Source organism: Aphelocoma coerulescens, unplaced genomic scaffold, assembly GCF_041296385.1.
Source record: "Aphelocoma coerulescens isolate FSJ_1873_10779 unplaced genomic scaffold, UR_Acoe_1.0 HiC_scaffold_284, whole genome shotgun sequence".
NCBI classification, from domain to species: Eukaryota; Metazoa; Chordata; class Aves; order Passeriformes; family Corvidae; genus Aphelocoma; species Aphelocoma coerulescens.
Genome location: NW_027183628.1, coordinates 15,864 through 43,152, shown reverse-complemented (window position 1 = coordinate 43,152; position 27,289 = coordinate 15,864). Strand labels below are relative to the sequence as shown.

General features: G+C 47.3%; 1 protein-coding gene across 1 annotated transcript; it reads right to left on the bottom strand.

Moving 5' to 3' along the window:
- LOC138101404 (zinc finger TRAF-type-containing protein 1-A) lies at positions 1-22,116 on the bottom strand. Its single transcript, XM_068999207.1, has 3 exons — positions 21,842-22,116; positions 3,192-3,403; positions 1-545 (listed from the first exon to the last, which is right to left on the bottom strand). Exons 1-3 carry the CDS (start codon positions 22,060-22,062, stop codon positions 154-156), a joined length of 825 nt encoding a protein of 274 aa, XP_068855308.1. The 5' UTR covers positions 22,063-22,116; the 3' UTR covers positions 1-153.
- Between the last annotated feature and the right edge of the window lie 5,173 nt (positions 22,117-27,289).

Below are 27,289 nucleotides of genomic sequence, written 5' to 3'. Positions count from 1 at the left end.
GGAAGAGGAAAATCTTTGCGACGCGGCCGTAAAATCTTTTTTTTTTCCCGTTTTTCCTGGTTTTTTTTTTTTCCTCCTTTCCTCCCGAGTCCATTTTTTTGTTTGTTTTGGTTCTTTTTTTGGTTTTTTGTTGGTTTTTTTTTGTTTTTTTTTTTATTTTTGGATCTGGAATATAAAAAGCCGGAGGTTGATGTTCTTGGCCGCCAGCAGTTTGTTACACTCCACCGAGTCGACGATGGGCAGCGCCATGTAGTCGGTCTCATTGCTCTCGTTGCTGAAGACGAAGTGGTAGATGACGGGGTTGATCTTGACGTCGTCGTAGGGCCCCTCGAGGAGCAGGAAGGAGCATTCCATGGGCGAGTTGACCTTGCTCTTGAGGATGAGCTGGAAGCTCAGCGTGCGCTTGCACGACAGGTTGGGGTTGCGCTCGGAGTCGTTGACGCGCGCCTTCAGCACCCAGGTCTGGTTGAGCACGGTGAGGCGCGGCGTCTCGTAGTAGAGGCGCGTGATGAAGTCGTCGGTGCGGTACGGGCGGAATTGGACCTCTGGGGGAGGGGGGAAAAGAGGAAAAAAAAGTGGGAGAAACGGTCGGAGTCGGGTCGGAATTCTGCCAGGAGGAGGTGGAGGGGGGAGGGGGAGAGGGGGGGGACTCCAGGTTGGAGGGAGAGCTTAAAATGGGCATGGGAGTGGTGGGGGATGGGAAAGAGGTGTGGGGGAGGTCTGAAAAAATTGCGGGAATGAGAAGGGGACGCCTAAGAGGGTTCGTGGATGTCCGAAAAAAATCCTGGAATTAGCACCGGATCCTAAGAAAATTTATGGATATCCTAAAAAATTCCTGGAATTAAAACTGGATCCCAACAGGATTCATGGATATATGAAAAAATTCCTGGAATTATCAGTGGATCCTAAGAGGATTCATGGATATCCTAAAAATTCCCGGAATTATCACTGGATCCTAAAAGAATTCATGGATATCCTAAAAAATTCCCAGAATTAAAACTGGATCCTGACAGGATTCATGGATATCCTAAAAATTCCCGGAATTAAAACTGGATCCTGACAGGATTCATGGATATCCTAAAAAATTCCCGGAATTAAAACTGGATCCCGACAGGATTCATGGATATCCTAAAAATTCCTGGAATTAAAACTGGATCCTGACAGGATTCATGGATATCCTAAAAAATTCCTGGAATTAAAACTGGATCCCAACAGGATTCATGGATATCCTAAAAAATTCCTGGAATTAAAACTGGATCCCGACAGGATTCATGGATATCCAAAAAAATTCCTGGAATTAAAACTGGATCCTGACAGGATTCATGGATATCCTAAAAAATTCCTGGAATTAAAACTGGATCCTGACAGGATTCATGGATATCCTAAAAAATTCCTGGAATTAAAACTGGATCCTGACAGGATTCATGGATATCCTAAAAATTTCCTGGAATTAGCCCCAGATCCCGACAGGATTCATCCTTATCCCACAGAATTCCCAAAATTCCCCCCAGCCCTCCCTTACAAAATTCCCGGAATTCCCCTCCCCCCACCAAAAAAACAGGAAAAACCTTGGAAAAAACGGGAATGCCGCGAGCAGATCCCCGAAAAACCCCGGAATTCCCGCCGAACCCAATTCCCGCCCTTTTTCAACCCCAAACCCCCAAACTCCCTCCGCCCCTCCCCTAAAAAATCCCAAATTCTCCTCCCCCACCCCAACCCCACCAAAAAACCGGGAAAAACCTTGGGAAAAACAGGAATACCCCGAGGAGATCCCCGAAAAACCCCGGAATTCCCGCCGAACCCAATTCCCGCCCTTTTCCAACCCCAAACCCCCAAATTCCCTCCGCCCCTCCTTTACAAAATTCCTGGAATTCCCCTCCCCTACAAAATTCCCAGAATTCTCCTCCTCCCCTCCCCCACCCCAACCCCACCGGAAAACCGGGAAAACCCTTGGAAAAAACAGGAACGCCCCGAGCAGATCCCTGAAAAACCCCGGAATTCCCGCCGAACCCAATTCCCGCCCTTTTCCAACCCCAAACCCCCAAATTCCCTCCGCCCCTCCTTTACAAAATTCCCGGAATTCCCCTCCCCCCACCAAAAAACCGGGAAAAAACCCTTGGAAAAAACAGGAATGCCCCGAGCAGATCCCCAAAAAACCCCGGAATTCCCGCCGAACCCAATTCCCGCCCTTTTCCAACCCCAAACTCCCAAATTCCCTCCACCCCTCCTTTACAAAATTCCTGGAATTCTCCTCCTCCCCTCCCCCACCCCAACCCCACCGGAAAACCGGGAAAACCCTTGGAAAAACCGGGAATGCCCCGAGCAGATCCCCGAAAAACCCCGGAATTCCCGCCGAACCCAATTCCCGCCCTTTTCCAACCCCAAACTCCCAAATTCCCTCCGACCCTCCCCTACAAAATTCCCAGAATTCTCCTCCTCCCCTCCCCCACCCCAACCCCACCGGAAAACCGGGAAAACCCTTGGAAAAAACAGGAATGCCGCGAGCAGATTCCCAAAAAACGCCGGAATTGCCGCCGAACCCAATTCCCGCCCTTTTCCAACCCCAAAGCCCCAAATTCCCTCCACCCCTCCCCTACAAAATCCCAAATTCTCCTCCTCCCCTCCCCCACCCCAACCCCACCAGAAAACCGGGAAAACCCTTGGAAGAAATGGGAATGCCCCGAGAAGATCCCCGAAAAACCCCGGAATTCCCATTTAACCCAATCCCCGCCCTTTTCCAACCCCAAAGCCCCAAATTCCCTCCACCCCTCCTTTACAAAATTCCTGGAATTCTCCTCCTCCCCTCCCCCACCCCAACCCCACCGGAAAACCGGGAAAACCCTTCGGAAAAATGGGAATGCCGCGAGCAGATCCACGAAAAACCCCGGAATTCCCATTGAACCCAATTCCCGCCCTTTTCCAACCCCAAAGCCCCAAATTCACTCCACCCCTCCCTTACAAAATTCCCGGAATTCCCCTCCCCCCACCAAAAAACCGGGAAAAAACCCTTGGAAAAAACCGGGAACGCCCCGAGCAGATCCCCCAAAAAACCCCCGGGCAATCGCAGCGACTCGGAACTCGGCAAGGCGAACGGATCCCGCTCGGCGTCGTTTCCGCGCCGGCGCCGGGGATTTTCGGGAATGCCGAGAATTCCCGATTTTTTGGTGGTGTTTTTCCCCCCGGCTCCGTACCGGTGTATCCGATTTTCTCGAAGCTGAGCAGGCTGAAGATGCTGTTGTAGAGCTGCATCTCCTTCTGGCGCGTTTGGTCCATCTCGTCCAGGATGTCCATGAGCTCGTTGCCGGTTTTGGTGGGATGCGTGCACTCGGATTCGTGCACGGAGAGCTCGTGGAAAGGGCCCTGCCAGGGGCAGCCGATGCGTTTGTACCTGCACTGCGTCACCCTGAGGGGGGGGAAAAGAGGGAACGATGGGAAACGGCGGGAAGAGAGGGGAATGGCGGGAAATGGAGGGAAGAGAGGGAAAGGAGGGAATGGTGGGAAAGGGCAGGAAGAGGCGGGAATGGTGGGAAAGGGTGGGAAAAGAGGGAAAGGAGGGAATGGTGGGAAAGGGAGGGAAGAGACGGGAATGGTGGGAAAGGGAGGGAAGAGAGGGAAAGGAGGGAATGGTGGGAAAGGGAGGGAAGAGACGGGAATGGTGGGAAAGGGAGGGAAGAGAGGGAAAGGTGGGAATGGTGGGAAAGGGCGGGAAGAGAGGGAAAGGAGGGAAATGGAGGGAAGAGAGGGAAAGGAGGGAATGGTGGGAAGAGAGGGAATGGTGGGAAAGGGCGGGAAGAGGAGGAAAGGAGGGAATGGCGGGAAAGGGCGGGAAGAGGAGGGAATGGTGGGAAATGGAGGGAAGAGCCGGGAATGCTGGGAAACAGCGGGAAGAGCCGGAGAGGAGGGAATGCTGGGAAACGGCGGGAAGAGAGGGAATGGTGGGAAATGGAGGGAAAGGAGGGAATGGTGGGAAAGGGCGGGAAAAGAGGGAAAGGAGGGAATGGTGGGAAATGGCGGGAAGAGGAGGGAATGGAGGGAAAGGGCGGGAAGAGGAGGAAAGGAGGGAATGGCGGGAAAGGGCGGGAAGAGGAGGGAATGGTGGGAAATGGTGGGAAGAGAGGGAAAGGAGGGAATGGTGGGAAATGGCGGGAAGAGAGGGAAAGGAGGGAATGGTGGGAAAGGGCGGGAAGAGCCGGGAATGGTGGGAAAGGGCGGGAAAAGAGGGAAAGGAGGGAATGGTGGGAAATGGCGGGAAGAGAGGGAAAGGAGGGAATGGTGGGAAATGGCGGGAAGAGACGGGAATGGTGGGAAATGGAGGGAAGAGACGGGAATGCTGGGAAACGGCGGGAAGAGCCGGAAAGGAGGGAATGCTGGGAAATGGCGGGAAGAGACGGGAATGGTGGGAAATGGAGGGAAAGGAGGGAATGGTGGGAAAGGGCGGGAAGAGCCGGAAAGGAGGGAATGCTGGGAAACAGCGGGAAGAGAGGGAAAGGAGGGAAAGGGCGGGAAGAGACGGGAATGGTGGGAAAGGGCGGGAAGAGAGGGAAAGGAGGGAATGGTGGGAAATGGAGGGAAGAGACGGGAATGGTGGGAAATGGAGGGAAGAGAGGGAAAGGAGGGAATGGTGGGAAATGGCGGGAAGAGAGGGAAAGGAGGGAATGCTGGGAAATGGCGGGAAGAGAGGGAAAGGAGGGAATGGTGGGAAAGGGCGGGAAGAGAGGGAAAGGAGGGAATGGTGGGAAAGGGCGGGAAGAGACGGGAATGGTGGGAAAGGGCGGGAAGAGGAGGAAAGGAGGGAATGGTGGGAAACGGCGGGAAGAGACGGGAATGGCGGGAAATGGAGGGAAGAGAGGGAAAGGAGGGAATGGTGGGAAAGGGCGGGAAGAGAGGGAAAGGAGGGAAAGGGCGGGAAGAGGAGGGAATGGTGGGAAATGGAGGGAAGAGAGGGAATGCTGGGAAATGGAGGGAAAGGAGGGAATGGTGGGAAAGGGCGGGAAGAGACAGGAATGGTGGGAAATGGAGGAAAGAGCCGGAAAGGAGGGAATGGTGGGAAACGGCGGGAAGAGAGGGAAAGGAGGGAATGGTGGGAAAGGGCGGGAAGAGAAGGGAATGCTGGGAAATGGCGGGAAGAGGAGGAAAAGAGGGAATGTTGGGAAATGGGAAGAGAGGGAAAGGAGGGAATGGTGGGAAATGGCGGGAAGAGGAGGAAAGGAGGGAATGCTGGGAAATGGCGGGAAAAGACGGGAATGGTGGGAAATGGAGGGAAGAGAGGGAAAGGAGGGAATGGTGGGAAATGGAGGAAAGAGACGGGAATGGTGGGAAAGGGCGGGAAGAGAAGGAAAGGAGGGAATGCTGGGAAAAGAGGGAAAGGAGGGAATGGTGGGAAGAGAGGGAAAGGAGGGAATGCTGGGAAGAGAGGGAAAGGAGGGAATGCTGGGAAGAGAGGGAAAGGAGGGAATGGTGGGAAAGGGCAGGAAGAGGCGGGAATGGTGGGAAACGGAGGGAAAAGAGGGAAAGGAGGGAATGGTGGGAAAGGGCGGGAAGAGAAGGAAAGGAGGGAATGGTGGGAAAGGGCAGGAAGAGGAGGGAATGGTGGGAAATGGTGGGAAATGGCGGGAAGAGACGGGAATGGTGGGAAATGGAGGGAAGAGGGGGAAAAGAGGGAATGCTGGGAAATGGAGGGAAGAGACGGGAATGGTGGGAAATGGAGGGAAGAGAGGGAAAGGAGGGAATGGTGGGAAAGGGCGGGAAGAGAGGGAAAGGAGGGAATGCTGGGAAATGGCGGGAAGAGCCGGGAATGCTGGGAAAGGGCGGGAAGAGCCGGAGAGGAGGGAATGGTGGGAAACGGCGGGAAGAGACGGGAATGGTGGGAAATGGAGGGAAGAGAGGGAAAGGAGGGAATGGTGGGAAATGGCGGGAAGAGGAGGGAATGGTGGGAAAGGGCGGGAAGAGAGGGAAAGGAGGGAATGGTGGGAAATGGAGGGAAGAGAGGGAAAGGAGGGAATGGTGGGAAATGGCGGGAAGAGGAGGGAATGGTGGGAAATGGAGGGAAGAGGGGGAATGGTGGGAAAGGGCGGGAAGAGAAGGAAAGGAGGGAATGGTGGGAAAGGGCGGGAAGAGACGGGAATGGTGGGAAATGGAGGGAAGAGAGGGAAAGGAGGGAATGGCGGGAAATGGAGGGAAGAGAGGGAAAGGAGGGAATGGTGGGAAAGGGCGGGAAGAGAGGGAAAGGAGGGAAAGGGCGGGAAGAGGAGGGAATGGTGGGAAAGGGCGGGAAGAGAGGGAAAGGAGGGAATGGTGGGAAATGGAGGAAAGAGACGGGAATGCTGGGAAATGGAGGGAAAGGAGGGAATGGTGGGAAAGGGCGGGAAGAGAGGGGAATGGTGGGAAATGGAGGGAAAGGAGGGAATGGTGGGAAAGGGCGGGAAGAGACGGGAATGGTGGGAAAGGGCGGGAAGAGAAGGAAAGGAGGGAAATGGAGGGAAGAGAGGGAAAGGAGGGAATGCTGGGAAATGGCGGGAAGAGGAGGGAATGGTGGGAAATGGCGGGAAGAGAGGGAAAGGAGGGAATGCTGGGAAATGGCGGGAAGAGCCGGGAATGCTGGGAAAGGGCGGGAAGAGCCGGAGAGGAGGGAATGGTGGGAAACGGCGGGAAGAGACGGGAATGGAGGGAAATGGAGGGAAGAGAGGGAAAGGAGGGAATGCTGGGAAATGGCGGGAAGAGACGGGAATGGTGGGAAATGGAGGGAAGAGAAAGAAAAGAGGGAATGCTGGGAAATGGAGGGAAGAGACGGGAATGGTGGGAAATGGAGGGAAGAGAGGGAAAGGAGGGAATGGTGGGAAAGGGCGGGAAGAGAGGGAAAGGAGGGAATGCTGGGAAAAGAGGGAAAGGAGGGAATGGTGGGAAATGGAGGGAAGAGACGGGAATGCTGGGAAATGGCGGGAAGAGGAGGGAATGCTGGGAAATGGCGGGAAGAGGAGGAAAAGAGGGAATGGTGGGAAAGGGCGGGAAGAGGAGGAAAGGAGGGAATGGTGGGAAAGGGCAGGAAGAGAGGGAAAAGAGGGAATGGTGGGAAATGGCGGGAAGAGAGGGAAAGGAGGGAATGGTGGGAAAGGGCGGGAAGAGACAGAGAGGAGGGAATGCTGGGAAATGGAGGAAAGAGCCGGGAATGCTGGGAAATGGCGGGAAGAGAAGGGAATGCTGGGAAATGGTGGGAAGAGGAGGAAAAGAGGGAATGCTGGGAAATGGTGGGAAGAGGAGGAAAAGAGGGAATGCTGGGAAATGTCGGGAAGAGACGGGAATGGTGGGAAAGGGCGGGAAGAGAGGGAAAGGAGGGAATGGTGGGAAATGGCGGGAAGAGGTGGAGAGGAGGGAATGCTGGGAAACAGCGGGAAGACCCGGGAATGCTGGGAAATGGCGGGAAGAGCCGGAAAAGAGGGAATGCTGTGAAATGGCGGGAAGAGGAGGGAATGCTGGGAAATGGCGGGAAGAGCCGGAAAGGAGGGAATGCTGGGAAATGGCGGGAAGAGCTGGGAATGCTGGGAAATGGCGGGAAGAGGAGGGAATGCTGGGAAATGGCGGGAAGAGAAGGAAAGGAGGGAATGCTGGGAAATGGCGGGAAGAGAAGGGAATGCTGGGAAATGGCGGGAAGAGGAGGGAATGCTGGGAAATGGCGGGAAGAGGAGGAAAAGAGGGAATGCTGGGAAATGGCGGGAAGAGGAGGAAAGGAGGGAATGCTGGGAAATGGCGGGAAGAGACGGGAATGGTGGGAAACGGCGGGAAGAGCCGGAAAAGAGGGAATGCTGGGAAATGGCGGGAAGAGGAGGGAATGCTGGGAAACGGCGGGAAGAGCCAGGAATGCTGGGAAATGGCGGGAAGAGCCGGAAAAGAGGGATTCGAGAGGAGGAGGGGGATTCTGGGGAATGGGGAGGGGGGGGAGGGGAGAGGAGGGGAGGGCAGGGGAATCCCGGGAAATGCGGAGGGGGGAGCTGGGAGAGGAGGGCGGGAAGTGGGGGAGGAAAGGGGGGAAGCAGAGAGGGAAACGTGGGGAAAATCTGGGAGAAACAGGGAAAAGGAGATTGGAAAATCTGGGAGGAAAGCGGGAAAGCAGAGTGGGAAATTTGGGGAAAATGGGGAAAATCTGGGAGAAATTTGGGAAAATCTGATTGGGAAACCTGAGAGAAAAGTGGGAAATTGGAGTGGGAAATTTGGGAAAAATGGGGAAAAGCAGAGAGGGAAAAGTGGGAAAAATCCAGGAAAAATATGGAAAAAGAGATTGGAAAATCTGGGAGAAAAGTGGGAAATAGGAGCGGGAAATTTTGGGAAATATGGGGAAAATTTGGGAGGAAAGTGGGAAATTGGAGTGGGAAATTTGGGAAAGGGATGTGGAAAACCAGAGTGGGAAATTTGGGAAAAATGGGGGAAATTTGGGAGAAATTTGGGAAAAAGAGATTGGAAAACCTGGGAGAAAAACGGGAAAGCAGAGTGGGAAATTTTGGGAGAGAATTGGAAAATTTGGGAGGAAAGTGGGAAATTGGAGTGGGAAATTTGGGAAAAATGGGGAAAATTTGGGAGAAATTTGGGAAAATCAGATTGGGAAACCTGAGAGAAAAGTGGGAAATTGGAGTGGGAAATTTGGGAAAAATGGGGAAAAGCAGAGAGGGAAATGTGGGAAAAATCTGGGAAAAATATGGAAAAAGAGATTGGAAAATCTGGGAGAAAAGTGGGAAATTTGGGAAAAATGGGGGAAATTTGGGAGAAATTTGGGAAAAGGAGATTGGAAAATCTGGGAGAAAAGGGGGAAATTGGAGTGGGAAATTTTGGGAGAGAATTGGAAAATTTGGGAGGAAAGTGGGAAATTGGAGTGGGAAATTTGGGAAAGGGATGTGGAAACCCAGAGTGGGAAATTTGGGAAAAATGGGGAAAATTTGGGAGAAATTTGGGAAGAAGAGATTGGAAAACCTGAGAGAAAAGTGGGAAATTGGAGTGGGAAATTTGGGAAAAATGGGGAAAATTTGGGAGAAATTTGGGAAAATCAGATTGGGAAACCTGAGAGAAAAGGGGGAAATTGGAGTGGGAAATTTGGGAAAAATGGGGAAAAGCAGAGAGGGAAATGTGGGAAAAATCCGGGAAAAATATGGAAAAGGAGATTGGAAAATCTGGGAGAAAAGGGGGAAATAGGAGCGGGAAATTTTGGGGAGAAATGGGGAAAATTTGGGAGGAAAGTGGGAAATTGGAGTGGGAAATTTGGGAAAGGGATGTGGAAAACCAGAGTGGGAAATTTGGGAAAAATGGGGGAAATTTGGGAGAAATTTGGGAAAATCAGATTGGGAAACCTGAGAGAAAAGTGGGAAATTGGAGTGGGAAATTTGGGAAAAATGGGGAAAATTTGGGAGAAATTTGGGAAAATCAGATTGGGAAACCTGAGAGAAAAGTGGGAAATTGGAGTGGGAAATTTGGGAAAAATGGGGAAAATTTGGGAGAAATTTGGGAAAATCAGATTGGGAAACCTGAGAGAAAAGTGGGAAAATGGAGTGGGAAATTTGGGAAAAATGGGGAAAAGCAGAGAGGGAAATGTGGGAAAAATCTGGGAAAAATATGGAAAAGGAGATTGGAAAATTTGGGAGAAAAGGGGGAAACTGGAGTGGGAAATTTGGGAAAAATGGGGGAAATTTGGGAGGAAAGTGGGAAATTGGAGTGGGAAATTTGGGAAAGGGATGTGGAAAACCAGAGTGGAAAATTTGGGAAAAATGGGGAAAATTTGGGAGAAATTTGGGAAGAACAGATTGGGAAACCTGAGAGAAAAGTGGGAAATTGGAGTGGGAAATTTGGGAAAAATGGGGAAAAGCAGAGAGGGAAATGTGGGAAAAATCTGGGAAAAATCTGGAAAAAGAGATTGGAAAATCTGGGAGAAAAGTGGGAAATAGGAGTGGGAAATTTTGGGGAGAAATGGGAAAAATTTGGGAGGAAAGTGGGAAATTGGAGTGGGAAATTTGGGAAAGGGATGTGGAAAACCAGAGTGGGAAATTTGGGAAAAATGGGGGAAATTTGGGAGAAATTTGGGAAAATCAGATTGGGAAACCTGAGAGAAAAGTGGGAAATTGGAGTGGGAAATTTGGGAAAAATGGGGAAAAGCAGAGAGGGAAATGTGGGAAAAATCCGGGAAAAATATGGAAAAAGAGATTGGAAAATCTGGGAGAAAAGGGGGAAATTGGAGTGGGAAATTTGGGAAATATGGGGAAAATTTGGGAGGAAAGTGGGAAATTGGAGTGGGAAATTTGGGAAAGGGATGTGGAAAACCAGAGTGGGAAATTTGGGAAAAATGGGGGAAATTTGGGAGAAATTTGGGAAGAACAGATTGGAAAACCTGAGAGAAAAGTGGGAAATTGGAGTGGGAAATTTGGGAGAGAATTGGAAAATTTGGGAGGAAAGTGGGAAATTGGAGTGGGAAATTTGGGAAAGGGATGTGGAAAACCAGAGTGGAAAATTTGGGAAAAATGGGGAAAATTTGGGAGAAATTTGGGAAGAACAGATTGGGAAACCTGAGAGAAAAGTGGGAAATTGGAGTGGGAAATTTGGGAAAAATGGGGAAAAGCAGAGAGGGAAATGTGGGAAAAATCTGGGAAAAATCTGGAAAAAGAGATTGGAAAATCTGGGAGAAAAGTGGGAAATAGGAGTGGGAAATTTTGGGGAGAAATGGGAAAAATTTGGGAGGAAAGTGGGAAATTGGAGTGGGAAATTTGGGAAAGGGATGTGGAAAACCAGAGTGGGAAATTTGGGAAAAATGGGGGAAATTTGGGAGAAATTTGGGAAAATCAGATTGGGAAACCTGAGAGAAAAGTGGGAAATTGGAGTGGGAAATTTGGGAAAAATGGGGAAAAGCAGAGAGGGAAATGTGGGAAAAATCCGGGAAAAATATGGAAAAAGAGATTGGAAAATCTGGGAGAAAAGGGGGAAATTGGAGTGGGAAATTTGGGAAATATGGGGAAAATTTGGGAGGAAAGTGGGAAATTGGAGTGGGAAATTTGGGAAAGGGATGTGGAAAACCAGAGTGGGAAATTTGGGAAAAATGGGGGAAATTTGGGAGAAATTTGGGAAGAACAGATTGGAAAACCTGAGAGAAAAGTGGGAAATTGGAGTGGGAAATTTGGGAGAGAATTGGAAAATTTGGGAGGAAAGTGGGAAATTGGAGTGGGAAATTTGGGAAAGGGATGTGGAAAACCAGAGTGGGAAATTTGGGAAAAATGGGGGAAATTTGGGAGAAATTTGGGAAGAACAGATTGGAAAATCTGGGAGAAAAGTGGGAAATTGGAGTGGGAAATTTGGGAAAAATGGGGGAAATTTGGGAGAAATTTGGGAAGAACAGATTGGAAAATCTGGGAGAAAATGGGGAAATTGGAGTGGGAAATTTGGGAAAAATGGGGAAAAGCAGAGAGGGAAATGTAGGAAAAATCTGGGAAAAATATGGAAAAGGAGATTGGAAAATCTGGGAGAAAAGGGGGAAATTGGAGTGGGAAATTTTGGGAGAGAATTGGGGAAAATTTGGGAGGAAAGTGGGAAATTGGAGTGGGAAATTTGGGAAAGGGATGTGGAAAACCAGAGTGGGAAATTTGGGAAAAATGGGGAAAATTTGGGAGAAATTTGGGAAGAACAGATTGGGAAACCTGAGAGAAAAGCGGGAAATTGGAGTGGGAAATTTGGGAGAGAAATGGGGAAAAGCAGAGAGGGAAATGTGGGAAAAATCTGGGAAAAATATGGAAAAGGAGATTGGAAAATCTGGGAGAAAAGTGTGAAACGGGAGTGGGAAATTTTGGGAGAGAATTGGAAAATTTGGGAGGAAAGTGGGAAATTGGAGTGGGAAATTTGGGAAAGGGATGTGGAAAACCAGAGTGGGAAATTTGGGAAAAATGGGGGAAATTTGGGAGAAATTTGGGAAAATCAGATTGGGAAACCTGAGAGAAAAGTGGGAAATTGGAGTGGGAAATTTGGGAAAAATGGGGAAAAGCAGAGAGGGAAATGTGGGAAAAATCCGGGAAAAATATGGAAAAAGAGATTGGAAAATCTGGGTGAAAAGGGGGAAATTGGAGTGGGAAATTTGGGAAATATGGGGAAAATTTGGGAGGAAAGTGGGAAATTGGAGTGGGAAATTTGGGAAAGGGATGTGGAAAACCAGAGTGGGAAATTTGGGAAAAATGGGGGAAATTTGGGAGAAATTTGGGAAGAACAGATTGGAAAACCTGAGAGAAAAGTGGGAAATTGGAGTGGGAAATTTGGGAGAGAATTGGAAAATTTGGGAGGAAAGTGGGAAATTGGAGTGGGAAATTTGGGAAAGGGATGTGGAAAACCAGAGTGGGAAATTTGGGAAAAATGGGGGAAATTTGGGAGAAATTTGGGAAGAACAGATTGGAAAATCTGGGAGAAAATGGGGAAATTGGAGTGGGAAATTTGGGAAAAATGGGGAAAAGCAGAGAGGGAAATGTAGGAAAAATCTGGGAAAAATATGGAAAAGGAGATTGGAAAATCTGGGAGAAAAGGGGGAAATTGGAGTGGGAAATTTTGGGAGAGAATTGGGGAAAATTTGGGAGGAAAGTGGGAAATTGGAGTGGGAAATTTGGGAAAGGGATGTGGAAAACCAGAGTGGGAAATTTGGGAAAAATGGGGAAAATTTGGGAGAAATTTGGGAAGAACAGATTGGGAAACCTGAGAGAAAAGCGGGAAATTGGAGTGGGAAATTTGGGAGAGAAATGGGGAAAAGCAGAGAGGGAAATGTGGGAAAAATCTGGGAAAAATATGGAAAAGGAGATTGGAAAATCTGGGAGAAAAGTGTGAAACGGGAGTGGGAAATTTTGGGAGAGAATTGGAAAATTTGGGAGGAAAGTGGGAAATTGGAGTGGGAAATTTGGGAAAGGGATGTGGAAAACCAGAGTGGGAAATTTGGGAAAAATGGGGAAAATTTGGGAGAAATTTGGGAAAAACTGATTGGAAAACCTGAGAGAAAAGTGGGAAATTGGAGTGGGAAATTTGGGAAAAATGGGGGAAATTTGGGAGAAATTTGGGAAGAACAGATTGGAAAATCTGGGAGAAAAGGGGGAAATTGGAGTGGGAAATTTGGGAAAAATGGGGGAAATTTGGGAGGAAAGGGGGAAATTGGAGTGGGAAATTTGGGAAAAATTGGGAAAATTTGGGAGAAATTTGGGAAGAACAGATTGGAAAACCTGGGAGAAAAGTGGGAAATTGGAGTGGGAAATTTGGGAGAGAATTGGAAAATTTGGGAGAAAAGTGAGAAATTGGAGTGGGAAATTTGGGAAAAATTGGGAAAATTTGGGAGAAATTTGGGAAAATCAGATTGGGAAACCTGAGAGAAAAGTGGGAAATTGGAGTGGGAAATTTTGGGAGAGAACTGGAAAAGAGGAATGGAAAATTTGGGAGAGAAATTTGGGAAAATCTGGGAGAGAAATTTGGGAAAATCTGGGAGAGAAATTTGGGAAAATTTGGGAGAAAGGTGGAAAACCAGGCTGGGAAATCCGGGAAAAGCTCGGAAAAGCAGAGTGGGAAATGTGGGAGAGCCCAATCCCTCCAAAAGGCACCGGGATGAATCCCAGCCCAAAAAGCAGCCGGGATTTCCTTGGAAAGAATCCCAAATTTCCCCCAAAAGCAGCCGGAATTCCCGCGAAATTCTCTGGGAGGGAATCCCAGCGCAAAAACCGACCAGAATTCCATCAAAACCACCCCAAAACTTCCCGAAATCCCAAGAAATTCCCCCAAAATCCATCCAGGATCGATGCCAGCCCTCACCTATCCTGGCACTTCTCCTTCTGGGGCCGATCCAGGAGGGATTTCAGGGATTTTTTGGCACAAAACCTGCCAGAAATCCCCAGAAACGGCCCCAAAATCCCTCTAAATCCCACCAAACCCATCCCAAATCCTATAAAAACCATCCCAAATCCCATAAAAACCATCCCAAACCCCACAAAAACCATCACAAATCCTATAAAAACCACCCCAAATTCCACAAAAACCATCCCAAATCCTATAAAAACCATCTCAAATCCCACAAAAACCATCCCAAATCCCATAAAAACCATCCCAAATCCCACAAAAACCATCCCAAATCCCACAAAAACCATCCCAAATCCTATAAAAACCATCTCAAATCCCACAAAAACCATCCCAAATCCCACCAAACCCATCCCAAATCCCACAAAAACCATCCCAAATCGCACAAAACCCATCCCAAATCCCATAAAAACCATCCCAAATCCCACAAAAACCATCCCAAATCCCATAAAAACCACCCCCAATCCCATAAAAACCATCCCAAATCCCATAAAAACCATCCCAAATCCCATAAAACCCATCCCAAATCCCACAAAAACCATCCCAAATTCCAACAAACCCATCCCAAATCCCACAAAATCCATCCCAAATCCCATAAAAACCATCCCAAATTCCACAAAACCCATCCCAAATCCCACAAAACCCATCCCAAATCCCACAAAAACCATCCCAAATCCCACAAAAACCATCCCAAATCCCATAAAAACCACCCCCAATCCCATAAAAACCATCCCAAATCCCATAAAAACCATCCCAAATCCCATAAAAACCATCCCAAATCCCACAAAACCCATCCCAAATCCCACCAAAACCATCTCAAATCCCACAAAAACCATCCCAAATCCCACAAAAACCATCCCAAATCCCATAAAACCCATCCCAAATCCCACCAAACCCATCTCAAATCCCATAAAAACCATCCCAAATCCCATAAAACCCATCCCAAATCCCACAAAAACCATCCCAAATTCCATAAAAACCATCCCAAATCCCACAAAAACCATCCCAAATTCCACAAAAACCATCCCAAATTCCAACAAACCCATCCCAAATCCCACAAAAACCATCCCAAATCCCACAAAAGCCATCCCAAATCCCACAAAACCCATCCCAAATCCCACAAAAACCATCCCAAATCCCATAAAAACCATCCCAAATCCCACAAAAACCATCCCAAATCCCACAAAAACCATCTCAAATCCCACAAAAACCATCCCAAATCCCACAAAAACCATCCCAAATCCCATAAAACCCATCCCAAATCCCACCAAACCCATCTCAAATCCCATAAAAACCATCCCAAATCCCATAAAACCCATCCCAAATCCCACAAAAACCATCCCAAATCCCATAAAACCCATCCCAAATTCCACAAAAACCATCCCAAATTCCAACAAACCCATCCCAAATCCCACAAAAACCATCCCAAATCCCACAAAAGCCATCCCAAATCCCACAAAACCCATCCCAAATCCCACAAAAACCATCCCAAATTCCACAAAAACCATCCCAAATCCCACAAAACCCATCCCAAATCCCACAAAAACCATCCCAAATCCCATAAAAACCATCCCAAATCCCACAAAAACCATCTCAAATCCCACAAAAACCATCCCAAATCCCACAAAAACCATCCCAAATCCCATAAAACCCATCCCAAATCCCACCAAACCCATCTCAAATCCCATAAAAACCATCCCAAATCCCATAAAACCCATCCCAAATTCCACAAAAACCATCCCAAATTCCAACAAACCCATCCCAAATCCCACAAAAACCATCCCAAATCCCACAAAAGCCATCCCAAATCCCACAAAAGCCATCCCAAATCCCACAAAAACCATCCCAAATTCCACAAAAACCATCCCAAATCCCACAAAAACCATCCCAAATCCCACCAAACCCATCCCAAATCCCACAAAAACCATCCCAAATTCCAACAAACCCATCCCAAATCCCATAAAAACCATCCCAAATCCCACCAAACCCATCCCAAATCCCACAAAACCCATCCCAAATCCCATAAAAACCCATCCCAAATCCCACAAAAACCATCCCAAATCCCATAAAACCCATCCCAAATCCCACAAAAACCATCCCAAATCCCATAAAAACCATCCCAAATCCCATAAAAACCATCCCAAATCCCATAAAACCCATCCCAAATCCCACAAAAACCATCCCAAATCCCACAAAAACCATCCCAAATCCCACAAGAACCATCCCAAATCCCAAAAAACCATCCCAAATCCCAAAAAAATCATCCCAAATCCCACAAAGACCATCACAAATTCCACAAAACCCATCTCAAATCCCATAAAAACCATCCCAAATCCCACAAAAACCATCCCAAATCCCACAAAAACATCCCAAATCCCATAAAAACCATCCCAAATCCCACAAAAACCATCCCAAATCCCACAAAAACCATCCTAAATCCCACTGGGATCGCTGCCAACCCCTCACCTATCCTGGCACTCCTCCTGCTGGTGCCAATCCAGGATGGATTTTGGGAATTTTTGGCTGCAGAATCACCCCGAAAACACCCAAAACCACCCCGAAACCTCCCGAAATCCCAAGAAATCCCAATAAATTCCCACTGGGATCGCTGCCAACCCCTCACCTATCCTGGCACTCCTCCTTCTGGTGCCACTCCAGGATGGATTTTAGGAACTTTGAAGCACCAAACCAACCCGAAAACACCCAAAACCACCCCGAAACCTCCCGAAATCCCAATAAAATCCCACTGGGACCCCTGCCACCCCTCACCTATCCTGGCACTCCTCCTGCTGCTGCCAATCCACGATAAATTTTAGGAACTTTGAAGCACCAAACCACCCCAAAACCTCCCGAAATCGCCCCAAAACCCCTCCAGGACCCCTCCCACCCCTCACCTATCCTGGCACTCCTCCTGCTGCTGCCAATCCACGATGGATTTAGGGAATTTTTGGCTGCAGAATCATCCAGAAATCCCCCAAAACCACCCCAAAACCACCCCGAAACCTCCCGAAATCCCAAGAAATCCCAATAAAATCCCACTGGGATCGCTGCCAACCCCTCACCTATCCTGGCACTCCTCCTCCTGCTGGTGCCAATCCACGATGGATTTCAGGAATTTTTGGCTGCAGAATCACCCCGAAAACACCCAAAACCACCCCAAAACCTCCCGAAATCCCAAGAAAATCCCACTGGGATCGCTGCCAACCCCTCACCTATCCTGGCACTCCTCCTGCTGGTACCAATCCAGGATGGATTTTGGGAACTTTGAAGCACCAAACCACCCCAAAACCTCCCGAAACCCCAAAAAATCCCCCCAAAACCCCTCCAGGACCGCTGCCACCCCTCACCTATCCTGGCACTCCTCCTTCTGCTGCCAATCCAGGATGGATTTTAGGAACTTTGAAGCACCAAACCAACCCGAAAACACCCAAAACCACCCCGAAACCTCCCGAAATCGCCCCAAAACCCCTCCAGGACCGCTGCCACCCCTCACCTATCCTGGCACTCCTCCTGCTGCTGCCAATCCAGGATGGATTTTGGGAACTTTGAAGCACCAAACCAACCCGAAAACACCCAAAACCACCCCAAAACCTCCCAAAATCCCAATAAAATCCTACTGGGACCCCTGCCACCCCTCACTTATCCTGGCACTCCTCCTTCTGCTGCCAATCCAGGATGGATTTTGGGAACTTTGAAGCACCAAACCACCCCAAACCCATCCCAAATCCCATCCAGGACCGATGCCACCCCTCACCTATCCTGGCACTGCTCCTGCTGGTGCCACTCCACGATGGATTTTAGGAACTTTGAAGCACCAAACCAACCCGAAAACACCCAAAACCACCCCGAAACCTCCCGAAATCCCAAGAAATCCCAATAAAATCCCACTGGGATCACTCCCACCCCTCACCTATCCTGGCACTCCTCCTGCTGCTGCCAATCCAGGATGGATTTTGGGAACTTTGAAGCACCAAACCAACCCGAAAACACCCAAAACCACCCCAAAACCTCCCAAAATCCCAATAAAATCCTACTGGGACCCCTGCCACCCCTCACTTATCCTGGCACTCCTCCTTCTGCTGCCAATCCAGGATGGATTTTGGGAACTTTGAAGCACCAAACCACCCCAAACCCATCCCAAATCCCATCCAGGACCGATGCCACCCCTCACCTATCCTGGCACTGCTCCTGCTGGTGCCACTCCACGATGGATTTTAGGAACTTTGAAGCACCAAACCAACCCGAAAACACCCAAAACCACCCCGAAACCTCCCGAAATCCCAAGAAATCCCAATAAAATCCCACTGGGATCACTCCCACCCCTCACCTATCCTGGCACTCCTCCTGCTGGTGCCAATCCAGGATGGATTTTGGGAACTTTGAAGCACCAAACCACCCCGAAAACACCCAAAACCACCCCAAAACCTCCCGAAATCCCATCCAGGACCGATGCCACCCCTCACCTATCCTGGCACTCCTCCTTCTGCTGCCACTCCACGATAAATTTTAGGAACTTTGAAGCACCAAACCACCCCAAAACCTCCCGAAATCGCCCCAAAACCCCTCCAGGACCACTCCCACCCCTCACCTATCCTGGCACTCCTCCTGCTGGTGCCAATCCACGATGGATTTCAGGAATTTTTGGCTGCAGAATCACCCCGAAAACACCCAAAACCACCCCAAAACCACCCCGAAACCTCCCAAAACCCCAATAAAATCCCACTGGGACCCCTCCCAGCCCCTCACCTATCCTGGCACTCCTCCTTCTGCTGCCAATCCAGGATGGATTTCAGGAATTCATGGACACAAAATCCCCCCAAAACCCCTCCAGGACCGATGCCACCCCTCACCTATCCTGGCACTCCTCCTGCTGCTGCCAATCCACGATGGATTTCAGGAATTTTTGGCTGCAGAATCACCCCGAAAACACCCAAAACCACCCCAAAACCTCCCGAAATCGCCCCAAAACCCCTCCAGGACCCCTCCCAACCCCTCACCTATCCTGGCACTCCTCCTTCTGCTGCCAATCCAGGATGGATTTTGGGAACTTTGAAGCACCAAACCAACCCGAAAACACCAAAAACCACCCCAAAACCTCCCAAAATCCCAATAAAATCCTACTGGGACCGCTCCCACCCCTCACCTATCCTGGCACTCCTCCTGCTGGTGCCAATCCACGATGGATTTCAGGAATTTTTGGCTGCACAATCACCCCGAAAACACCCAAAACCACCCCGAAACCCCAAAAAACCCCACTAAAATCCCACTGGGACCCCTCCCAGCCCCTCACCTATCCTGGCACTCCTCCTTCTGCTGCCAATCCAGGATGGATTTTAGGAACTTTGAAGCACCAAACCAACCCGAAAACACCCAAAACCACCCCGAAACCTCCCAAAATCCCAAAAAACCCCACTAAAATCCCACTGGGATCGCTGCCAACCCCTCACCTATCCTGGCACTCCTCCTTCTGCTGCCACTCCACGATAAATTTTAGGAATTTTGGGTGCAGAAATCCCCCAAAACCACCCCAAAACCTCCCGAAATCCCCCCAAAACCCCTCCAGGACCCCTCCCACCCTCTCACCTATCCTGGCACTCCTCCTTCTGCTGCCAATCCAGGATGGATTTTAGGAACTTTGAAGCACCAAACCAACCCGAAAACACCCAAAACCACCCCGAAACCTCCCAAAATCCCAATAAAATCCCCCCAAAACCCCTCCAGGATCGATGCCACCCCTCACCTATCCCGGCACTCCTCCTTCTGGTGCCACTCCACGATGGATTTCAGGAATTTTTGGCTGCAGAATCACCCCGAAAACACCCAAAACCACCCCAAAACCTCCCAAAATCCCCCCAAAACCCCTCCAGGACCGCTGCCACCCCTCACCTATCCTGGCACTCCTCCTTCTGCTGCCAATCCACGATGGATTTTGGGAAACTTTGAAGCACCAAACCAACCCGAAAACACCCAAAACCACCTCGAAACCTCCCGAAATCGCCCCAAAACCCCTCCAGGACCACTCCCACCCCTCACCTATCCTGGCACTCCTCCTTCTGCTGCCAATCCAGGATGGATTTTGGGAACTTTGAAGCACCAAACCCACCCCAAAACCTCCCGAAATCCCAAAAAATCCCCCCAAAACCCCTCCAGGACCGCTGCCACCCCTCACCTATCCTGGCACTCCTCCTTCTGCTGCCAATCCACGATGGATTTTGGGAAACTTTGAAGCACCAAACCAACCCGAAAACACCCAAAACCACCCCAAAACCTCCCAAAATCCCAATAAAATCCTACTGGGACCGTTGCCACCCCTCACCTATCCTGGCACTCCTCCTGCTGCTGCCAATCCAGGATGGATTTTGGGAACTTTGAAGCACCAAACCACCCCAAACCCATCCCAAATCCCATCCAGGACCGATGCCACCCCTCACCTATCCTGGCACTGCTCCTGCTGGTGCCACTCCAGGATGGATTTTAGGAACTTTGAAGCACCAAACCAACCCGAAAACACCAAAAACCACCCCAAAACCTCCCAAATCCCATCCAGGACCGATGCCACCCCTCACCTATCCTGGCACTCCTCCTTCTGCTGCCACTCCACGATAAATTTTAGGAACTTTGAAGCACCAAACCACCCCGAAACCTCCCGAAATTGCCCCAAAACCCCTCCAGGACCGCTCCCACCCCTCACCTATCCCGGCACTCCTCCTTCTGGTGCCACTCCACGATGGATTTCAGGAATTTTTGGCTGCACAATCACCCCGAAAACACCCAAAACCACCCCAAAACCACCCCAAAACCTCCCGAAATCCCAAGAAATCCCAATAAAATCCCACTGGGATCACTCCCACCCCTCACCTATCCTGGCACTCCTCCTGCTGCTGCCAATCCAGGATGGATTTTAGGAACTTTGAAGCACCAAACCACCCCGAAACCTCCCGAAATTGCCCCAAAACCCCTCCAGGATCGCTCCCACCCCTCACCTATCCTGGCACTCCTCCTTCTGCTGCCAATCCAGGATGGATTTCAGGAATTTTTGGCTGCACAATCACCCCGAAAACACCAAAAACCACCCCGAAACCTCCCAAAATCCCAATAAAATCCCCCCAAAACCCCTCCAGGACCACTCCCACCCCTCACCTATCCTGGCACTCCTCCTTCTGCTGCCAATCCAGGATGGATTTTGGGAACTTTGAAGCACCAAACCACCCCAAACCCATCCCAAATCCCATCCAGGACCGATGCCACCCCTCACCTATCCTGGCACTCCTCCTTCTGGTGCCACTCCACGATGGATTTTGGGAATTTTTGGCTGCACAATCACCCCGAAAACACCCAAAACCACCCCAAAACCACCCCAAAACCTCCCGAAATCCCAAAAAATCTCCCCAAAACCCCTCCAGGACCCCTCCCACCCCTCACCTATCCTGGCACTCCTCCTTCTGGTACCAATCCACGATGGATTTTGGGAATTTTTGGCTGCAGAATCACCCCGAAAACACCCAAAACCACCCCGAAACCTCCCAAAACCCCACTAAAATCCCACCGTGACCCCTCCCAGCCCCTCACCTATCCTGGCACTCCTCCTTCTGCTGCCACTCCAGGATGGATTTTAGGAACTTTGAAGCACCAAACCAACCCGAAAACACCAAAAACCACCCCAAAACCTCCCAAAATCCCAATAAAATCCTACTGGGACCGCTGCCACCCCTCACTTATCCTGGCACTCCTCCTTCTGCTGCCAATCCAGGATGGATTTAGGGAATTTTTGGCTGCAGAATCACCCCGAAAACACCCAAAACCACCCCGAAACCTCCCGAAATCGCCCCAAAACCCCTCCAGGACCACTCCCACCCCTCACCTATCCTGGCACTCCTCCTGCTGGTGCCACTCCACGATGGATTTCAGGAATTTTTGACTGCACAATCACCCCGAAAACACCCCAAACCACCCCGAAACCCCAAAAAACCCCACTAAAATCCCACTGGGACCCCTCCCAGCCCCTCACCTATCCTGGCACTCCTCCTTCTGGTGCCTCTCGAGCAGCGAGCGGGGGAACTGGCGGGCGCAGAAGCCGCACTCGGCCGGCAGCTCGCTGACCGCCTTCTCCACGGCCAGGTTGCGGCAGCAGAGGCTCTTGGAGATCTCGCAGCGGCAGTTGGGGCACGTGGCCTGCTCCTCCTTGAGCCGCGAGTCCGCCAGCAGGTGGATGAAGCAGCCGGCGCACATCAGGTGCCCGTTGGTGCACTGGCAACAACGGGGGAAAGGGGTCGGAAAATTCCCCCAAAAAAGTTCCCGCCAAGGGGTATGGGGTGGGGGAGGGGCGGTGGGATGGATGCTGAATTGTTCCCAAATTGTTCCCAAATTATTCCCAAATTATTCCTGGGGTTTAGCCCGAATATTCGGGATTTATTCGGATTTTTTTCACGTTTTTATCGTCATTTTCCCACCTTTTTCGTCATTTTCCCATCTTATTTTTTCCCAATTATTTATCCCGAATTTTCCTAATTTATCGTTATTTTCCCACCCCATTTATTGCCATTTTTTCATCTTATTTATTAACATTTTTTCCTATTATTTATTCCTAATATTCCTCATTTATCGTTATATTCCCATCCCATTTATTGCCATTTTTCATCTTATTTATTAACATTTTTCCCAATTATTTCTCCCTAATATTCCTAATTTTTCACTATTTTCCCACCCCATTTATTGCCATTTTTCCGTCTTATTTTTTCCCTTTTTCCCTATTATTTATCCCAAATATTCCTCATTTATTCTCATTTTTCCACTTTTTTTATCGCCATTTTTCCACCTTTTTCGTCATTTTCTCTCTTATTTATTAAGATTTTTCCCAATTATTTATCCCTAATATTCCTAATCTACCATTATCTTCCCATCCCATTTATTGTCATTTTTCCACCTTATTTATTACCATTTTCCCTATTATTTATCCCTAATATTCCTCATTTATCACTATTTTCCCACCCCATTTATTCCCATTTCCCACCTCATTTATGACCCTTTTTCCCAATTCTTTCTCCCCAAATTCCCTCATTTCTCAGCGTTTCCCAGCCCAGCCGGTGCCCAGCAGGTGCCCCTTGGTGCCCTGGCAACAACGGGAAAGGGGTCGGGAAATTCCCCCAAAAAGTTCTGCCCCCAAAGGGGTATGGGGTGGGGGAGGGGCGGTGGGATGGATGCTGAATTGTTCCCAAATTGTTCCCAAATTATTCCTAAATTATTCCTGGGGTTTATCCCGAATATTCGGGATTTATTCTCGTTTTTTTGGGGTTTTTATTGTCTTTTTCCCATTTTTTTTATCGTCATTTTCCCACCTTTTTTATCGCCATTTTCCCACCTTTTTCGTCATTTTTTCATCTTATTTATTAACATTTTTCCCAATTATTTCTCCCTAATATTCCTAATTTTTCACTATTTTCCCACCCCATTTATTGCCATTTTTCCGTCTTATTTTTTCCCTTTTTTCCCTATTATTTATCCCTAATATTCCTAATTTATCATTATTTTCCCATCCCATTTATTGCCATTTTTCCATCTTATTTATTAAGATTCTTCCCAATTATTTATCCCTAATATTCCTAATCTACCATTATCTTCCCATCCCATTTATTGTCATTTTTCCACCTTATTTATTACCATTTTCCCAATTATTTATCCCTAATATTCCTCATTTATCACTCTTTTCCCACCCCATTTATTCCCATTTCCCACCTCATTTATGACCCTTTTCCCCAATTCTTTCTCCCCAAATTCCCTCATTTCTCAGCCTTTCCCAGCCCAGCCGGTGCCCAGCAGGTGCCCCTTGGTGCCCTGGCAACAACGGGAAAGGGGGCGGAAAATTCCCCCAAAAAAGGTTCCCCCAAAGGGGGTATGGGGTGGGGGAGGGGCGGTGGGATGGATCCCGAATTGTTCCCAAATTATTCCCAAATTATTCCCAAATTATTCCCAGGGTTTATCCCGAATATTCGGGATTTATTCTCGTTTTTTTGGGGTTTTTATTGTCTTTTTCCCAGCTTTTTCGTCATTTTTTCATCTTATTTATTAACATTTTTTCCCATTATTTATCCCTAATATTCCTAATTTATCGTTATTTTCCCATCCCATTTATTGCCATTTTTCCATATTTTTATTGCCCTTTTTCCCTATTATTTATCCCAAATATTCCTCATTTATTCTCATTTTTCCACATTTTTCATCGCCATTTTCCTGCCTTATTTATTAACATTTCCCCAATTATTTATCCCTAATATTCCTAATTTATCGTTATTTTTCCATCCCATTTATTGCCATTTTTCCGTCTTTTTTATTCCCTTTTTTCCCTATTATTTATCCCAAATATTCCTCATTTATTCTCATTTTTCCACATTTTTCATCGCCATTTTCCTGCCTTATTTATTAACATTTCCCCAATTATTTATCCCTAATATTCCTCATTTATCGTTATTTTCCCATCCCATTTATTCCCATTTTTCCATCTTTTTTATTCCCTTTTTTCCCTATTATTTATCCCAAATATTCCTCATTTATTCTCATTTTTCCGCTTTTTTTATCGCCATTTTTCCACCTTTTTCGTCATTTTTTCATCTTATTTATTAAGATTTTTCCCAATTATTTCTCCCTAATATTCCTCATTTATCACTCTTTTCCCACCCCATTTATTCCCATTTCCCACCTCATTTATGACCCTTTTCCCCAATTCTTTCTCCCCAAATTCCCTCATTTCTCAGCCTTTCCCAGCCCAGCCGGTGCCCAGCAGGTGCCCCTTGGTGCCCTGGCAACAACGGGAAAGGGGGCGGAAAATTCCCCCAAAAAAGGTTCCCACCAAGGGGGTATGGGGTGGGGGAGGGGCGGTGGGATGGATCCTGAATTGTTCCCGAATTATTCCTGGGGTTTATCCCGAATATTCGGGATTTATTCCCGTTTTTTTGGGGTTTTTATTGTCTTTTTCCCACCTTTTTCGTCATTTTTTCATCTTATTTATTAATATTTTTCCCAATTATTTCTCCCTAATATTCCTAATTTATTGTTATTTTCCCACCCCATTTATTCCCATTTTTCCATCTTTTTTATTCCCTTTTTTCCCTATTATTTATCCCAAATATTCCTCATTTATTCTCATTTTTCCGCTTTTTTTATCGCCATTTTCCCACCTTTTTCGTCATTTTTTCATCTTATTTATTAACATTTTTTCCTATTATTTATCCCTAATATTCCTAATTTATCATTATTTTCCCATCCCATTTATTGCCATTTTTCCATCTTATTTATTACCATTATCCCCAATTATTTCTCCCTAATATTCCTAATTTATCGTTATTTTCCCACCCCATTTATTCCCATTTTTCCATCTTATTTTTTCCCTTTTTTCCCTATTATTTCTCCCAAATATTCCTCATTTATTCTCATTTTTCCACATTTTTTATCGCCATTTTTCCACCTTTTTCGTCATTTTTTCATCTTATTTATTAATATTTCCCCCAATTATTTATCCCTAATATTCCTAATTTACCATTATCTTCCCATCCCATTTATTCCCATTTTTCCACCTCATTTATTAATATTTTTCCCAATTATTTATCCCTAATATTCCTAATTTACCATTATTTTCCCATCCCATTTATTCCCATTTTCCCACCTCATTTATTAAGATTTTTCCCTATTATTTCTCCCTAATTTTCCTAATTTATCGTTATTTTCCCATCCCATTTATTGCCATTTTTCCGTCTTATTTTTTCCCTTTTTTCCCTATTATTTCTCCCAAATATTCCTCATTTATTCTCATTTTTCCACATTTTTTATCGCCATTTTTCCACCTTTTTCGTCATTTTTTCATCTTATTTATTAACATTTTTCCCAATTATTTATCCCTAATATTCCTAATCTACCATTATCTTCCCATCCCATTTATTGTCATTTTTCCACCTTATTTATTACCATTTTCCCAATTATTTATCCCTAATATTCCTCATTTATCACTCTTTTCCCACCCCATTTATTCCCATTTCCCACCTCATTTATGACCCTTTTCCCCAATTCTTTCTCCCCAAATTCCCTCATTTCTCAGCGTTTCCCAGCCCAGCCGGTGCCCAGCAGGTGCCCCTTGGTGCCCTGGCAACAACGGGGAAAGGGGTCGGGAAATTCCCCCAAAAAAGTTCCCACCAAGGGGTATGGGGTGGGGGAGGGGCGGTGGGATGGATGCTGAATTGTTCCCAAATTGTTCCCAAATTATTCCCAAATTATTCCTAAATTATTCCCGGGGTTTATCCCGAATATTCGGGATTTATTCGGATTTTTTTCACGTTTTTATCGTCATTTTCCCACCTTTTTCGTCATTTTCCCATCTTATTTTTTCCCAATTATTTATCCCGAATTTTCCTAATTTATCACTATTTTCCCACCCCATTTATTCCCATTTTCCCACCTCATTTATTACCATTTCCCCAATTATTTATCCCTAATACTCCTCATTTATCGTTATTTTCCCATCCCATTTATTCCCATTTTTCCATCTTTTTTATTCCCTTTTTTCCCAATTATTTATCCCTAATATTCCTCATTTATCACTCTTTTCCCACCCCATTTATTCCCATTTTCCCACCTCATTTATTAAGATTTCCCCCAATTATTTATCCCAAATATTCCTCATTTATCCCCATTTTCCCACCCCATTTATTCCCATTTTTCCACCTCATTTATTAACATTTTTCCCAATTATTTATTCCCTAATATTCCTCATTTATCGTTATATTCCCATCCCATTTATTCCCATTTTCCCACCTCATTTATTAATATTTTCCCCAATTATTTCTCCCTAATATTCCTCATTTATCACTCTTTTCCCACCCCATTTATTCCCATTTCCCACCTCATTTATTAACATTTTTCCCAATTATTTATTCCCTAATATTCCTCATTTTTCACTATTTTCCCACCCCATTTATTCCCATTTTCCCATCTTATTTATTACCATTTTCCCTATTATTTATCCCTAATATTCCTCATTTATCACTCTTTTCCCACCCCATTTATTCCCATTTCCCACCTCATTTATGACCCTTTTCCCCAATTCTTTCTCCCCAAATTCCCTCATTTCTCAGCCTTTCCCAGCCCAGCCGGTGCCCAGCAGGTGCCCCTTGGTGCCCTGGCAACAACGGGAAAGGGGCGGAAAATTCCCCCAAAAAAGGTTCCCCCAAAGGGGGTATGGGGTGGGGGAGGGGCGGTGGGATGGATGCTGAATTGTTCCCAAATTATTCCCAAATTATTCCCAAATTATTCCCAAATTATTCCTGGGGTTTAGCCCGAATATTCGGGATTTATTCACTTTTTTTTTGCTTTTTTGATCATCATTTTCCCACCTTTTTTGTCATTTTCCCATCTTATTTTTTCCCAATAATTTATCCCTAATTTTCCTAATTTATCGTTATTTTCCCATCCC

Coding starts and splice junctions, on each gene's coding strand:
- LOC138101404 (XM_068999207.1), bottom strand. CDS start 22,062: ATGTGCGCCGGCTGCTTCATCCACCTGCTGGCGGACTCGCGGCTCAAG. Junction 3,404..21,841: donor AAGGAGGAGTGCCAGGATAG/GTGAGGGGCTGG, acceptor CCCCCCCCTCAG/GGTGACGCAGTGCAGGTACA. Junction 546..3,191: donor CGAGAAAATCGGATACACCG/GTACGGAGCCGG, acceptor CCCCTCCCCCAG/AGGTCCAATTCCGCCCGTAC.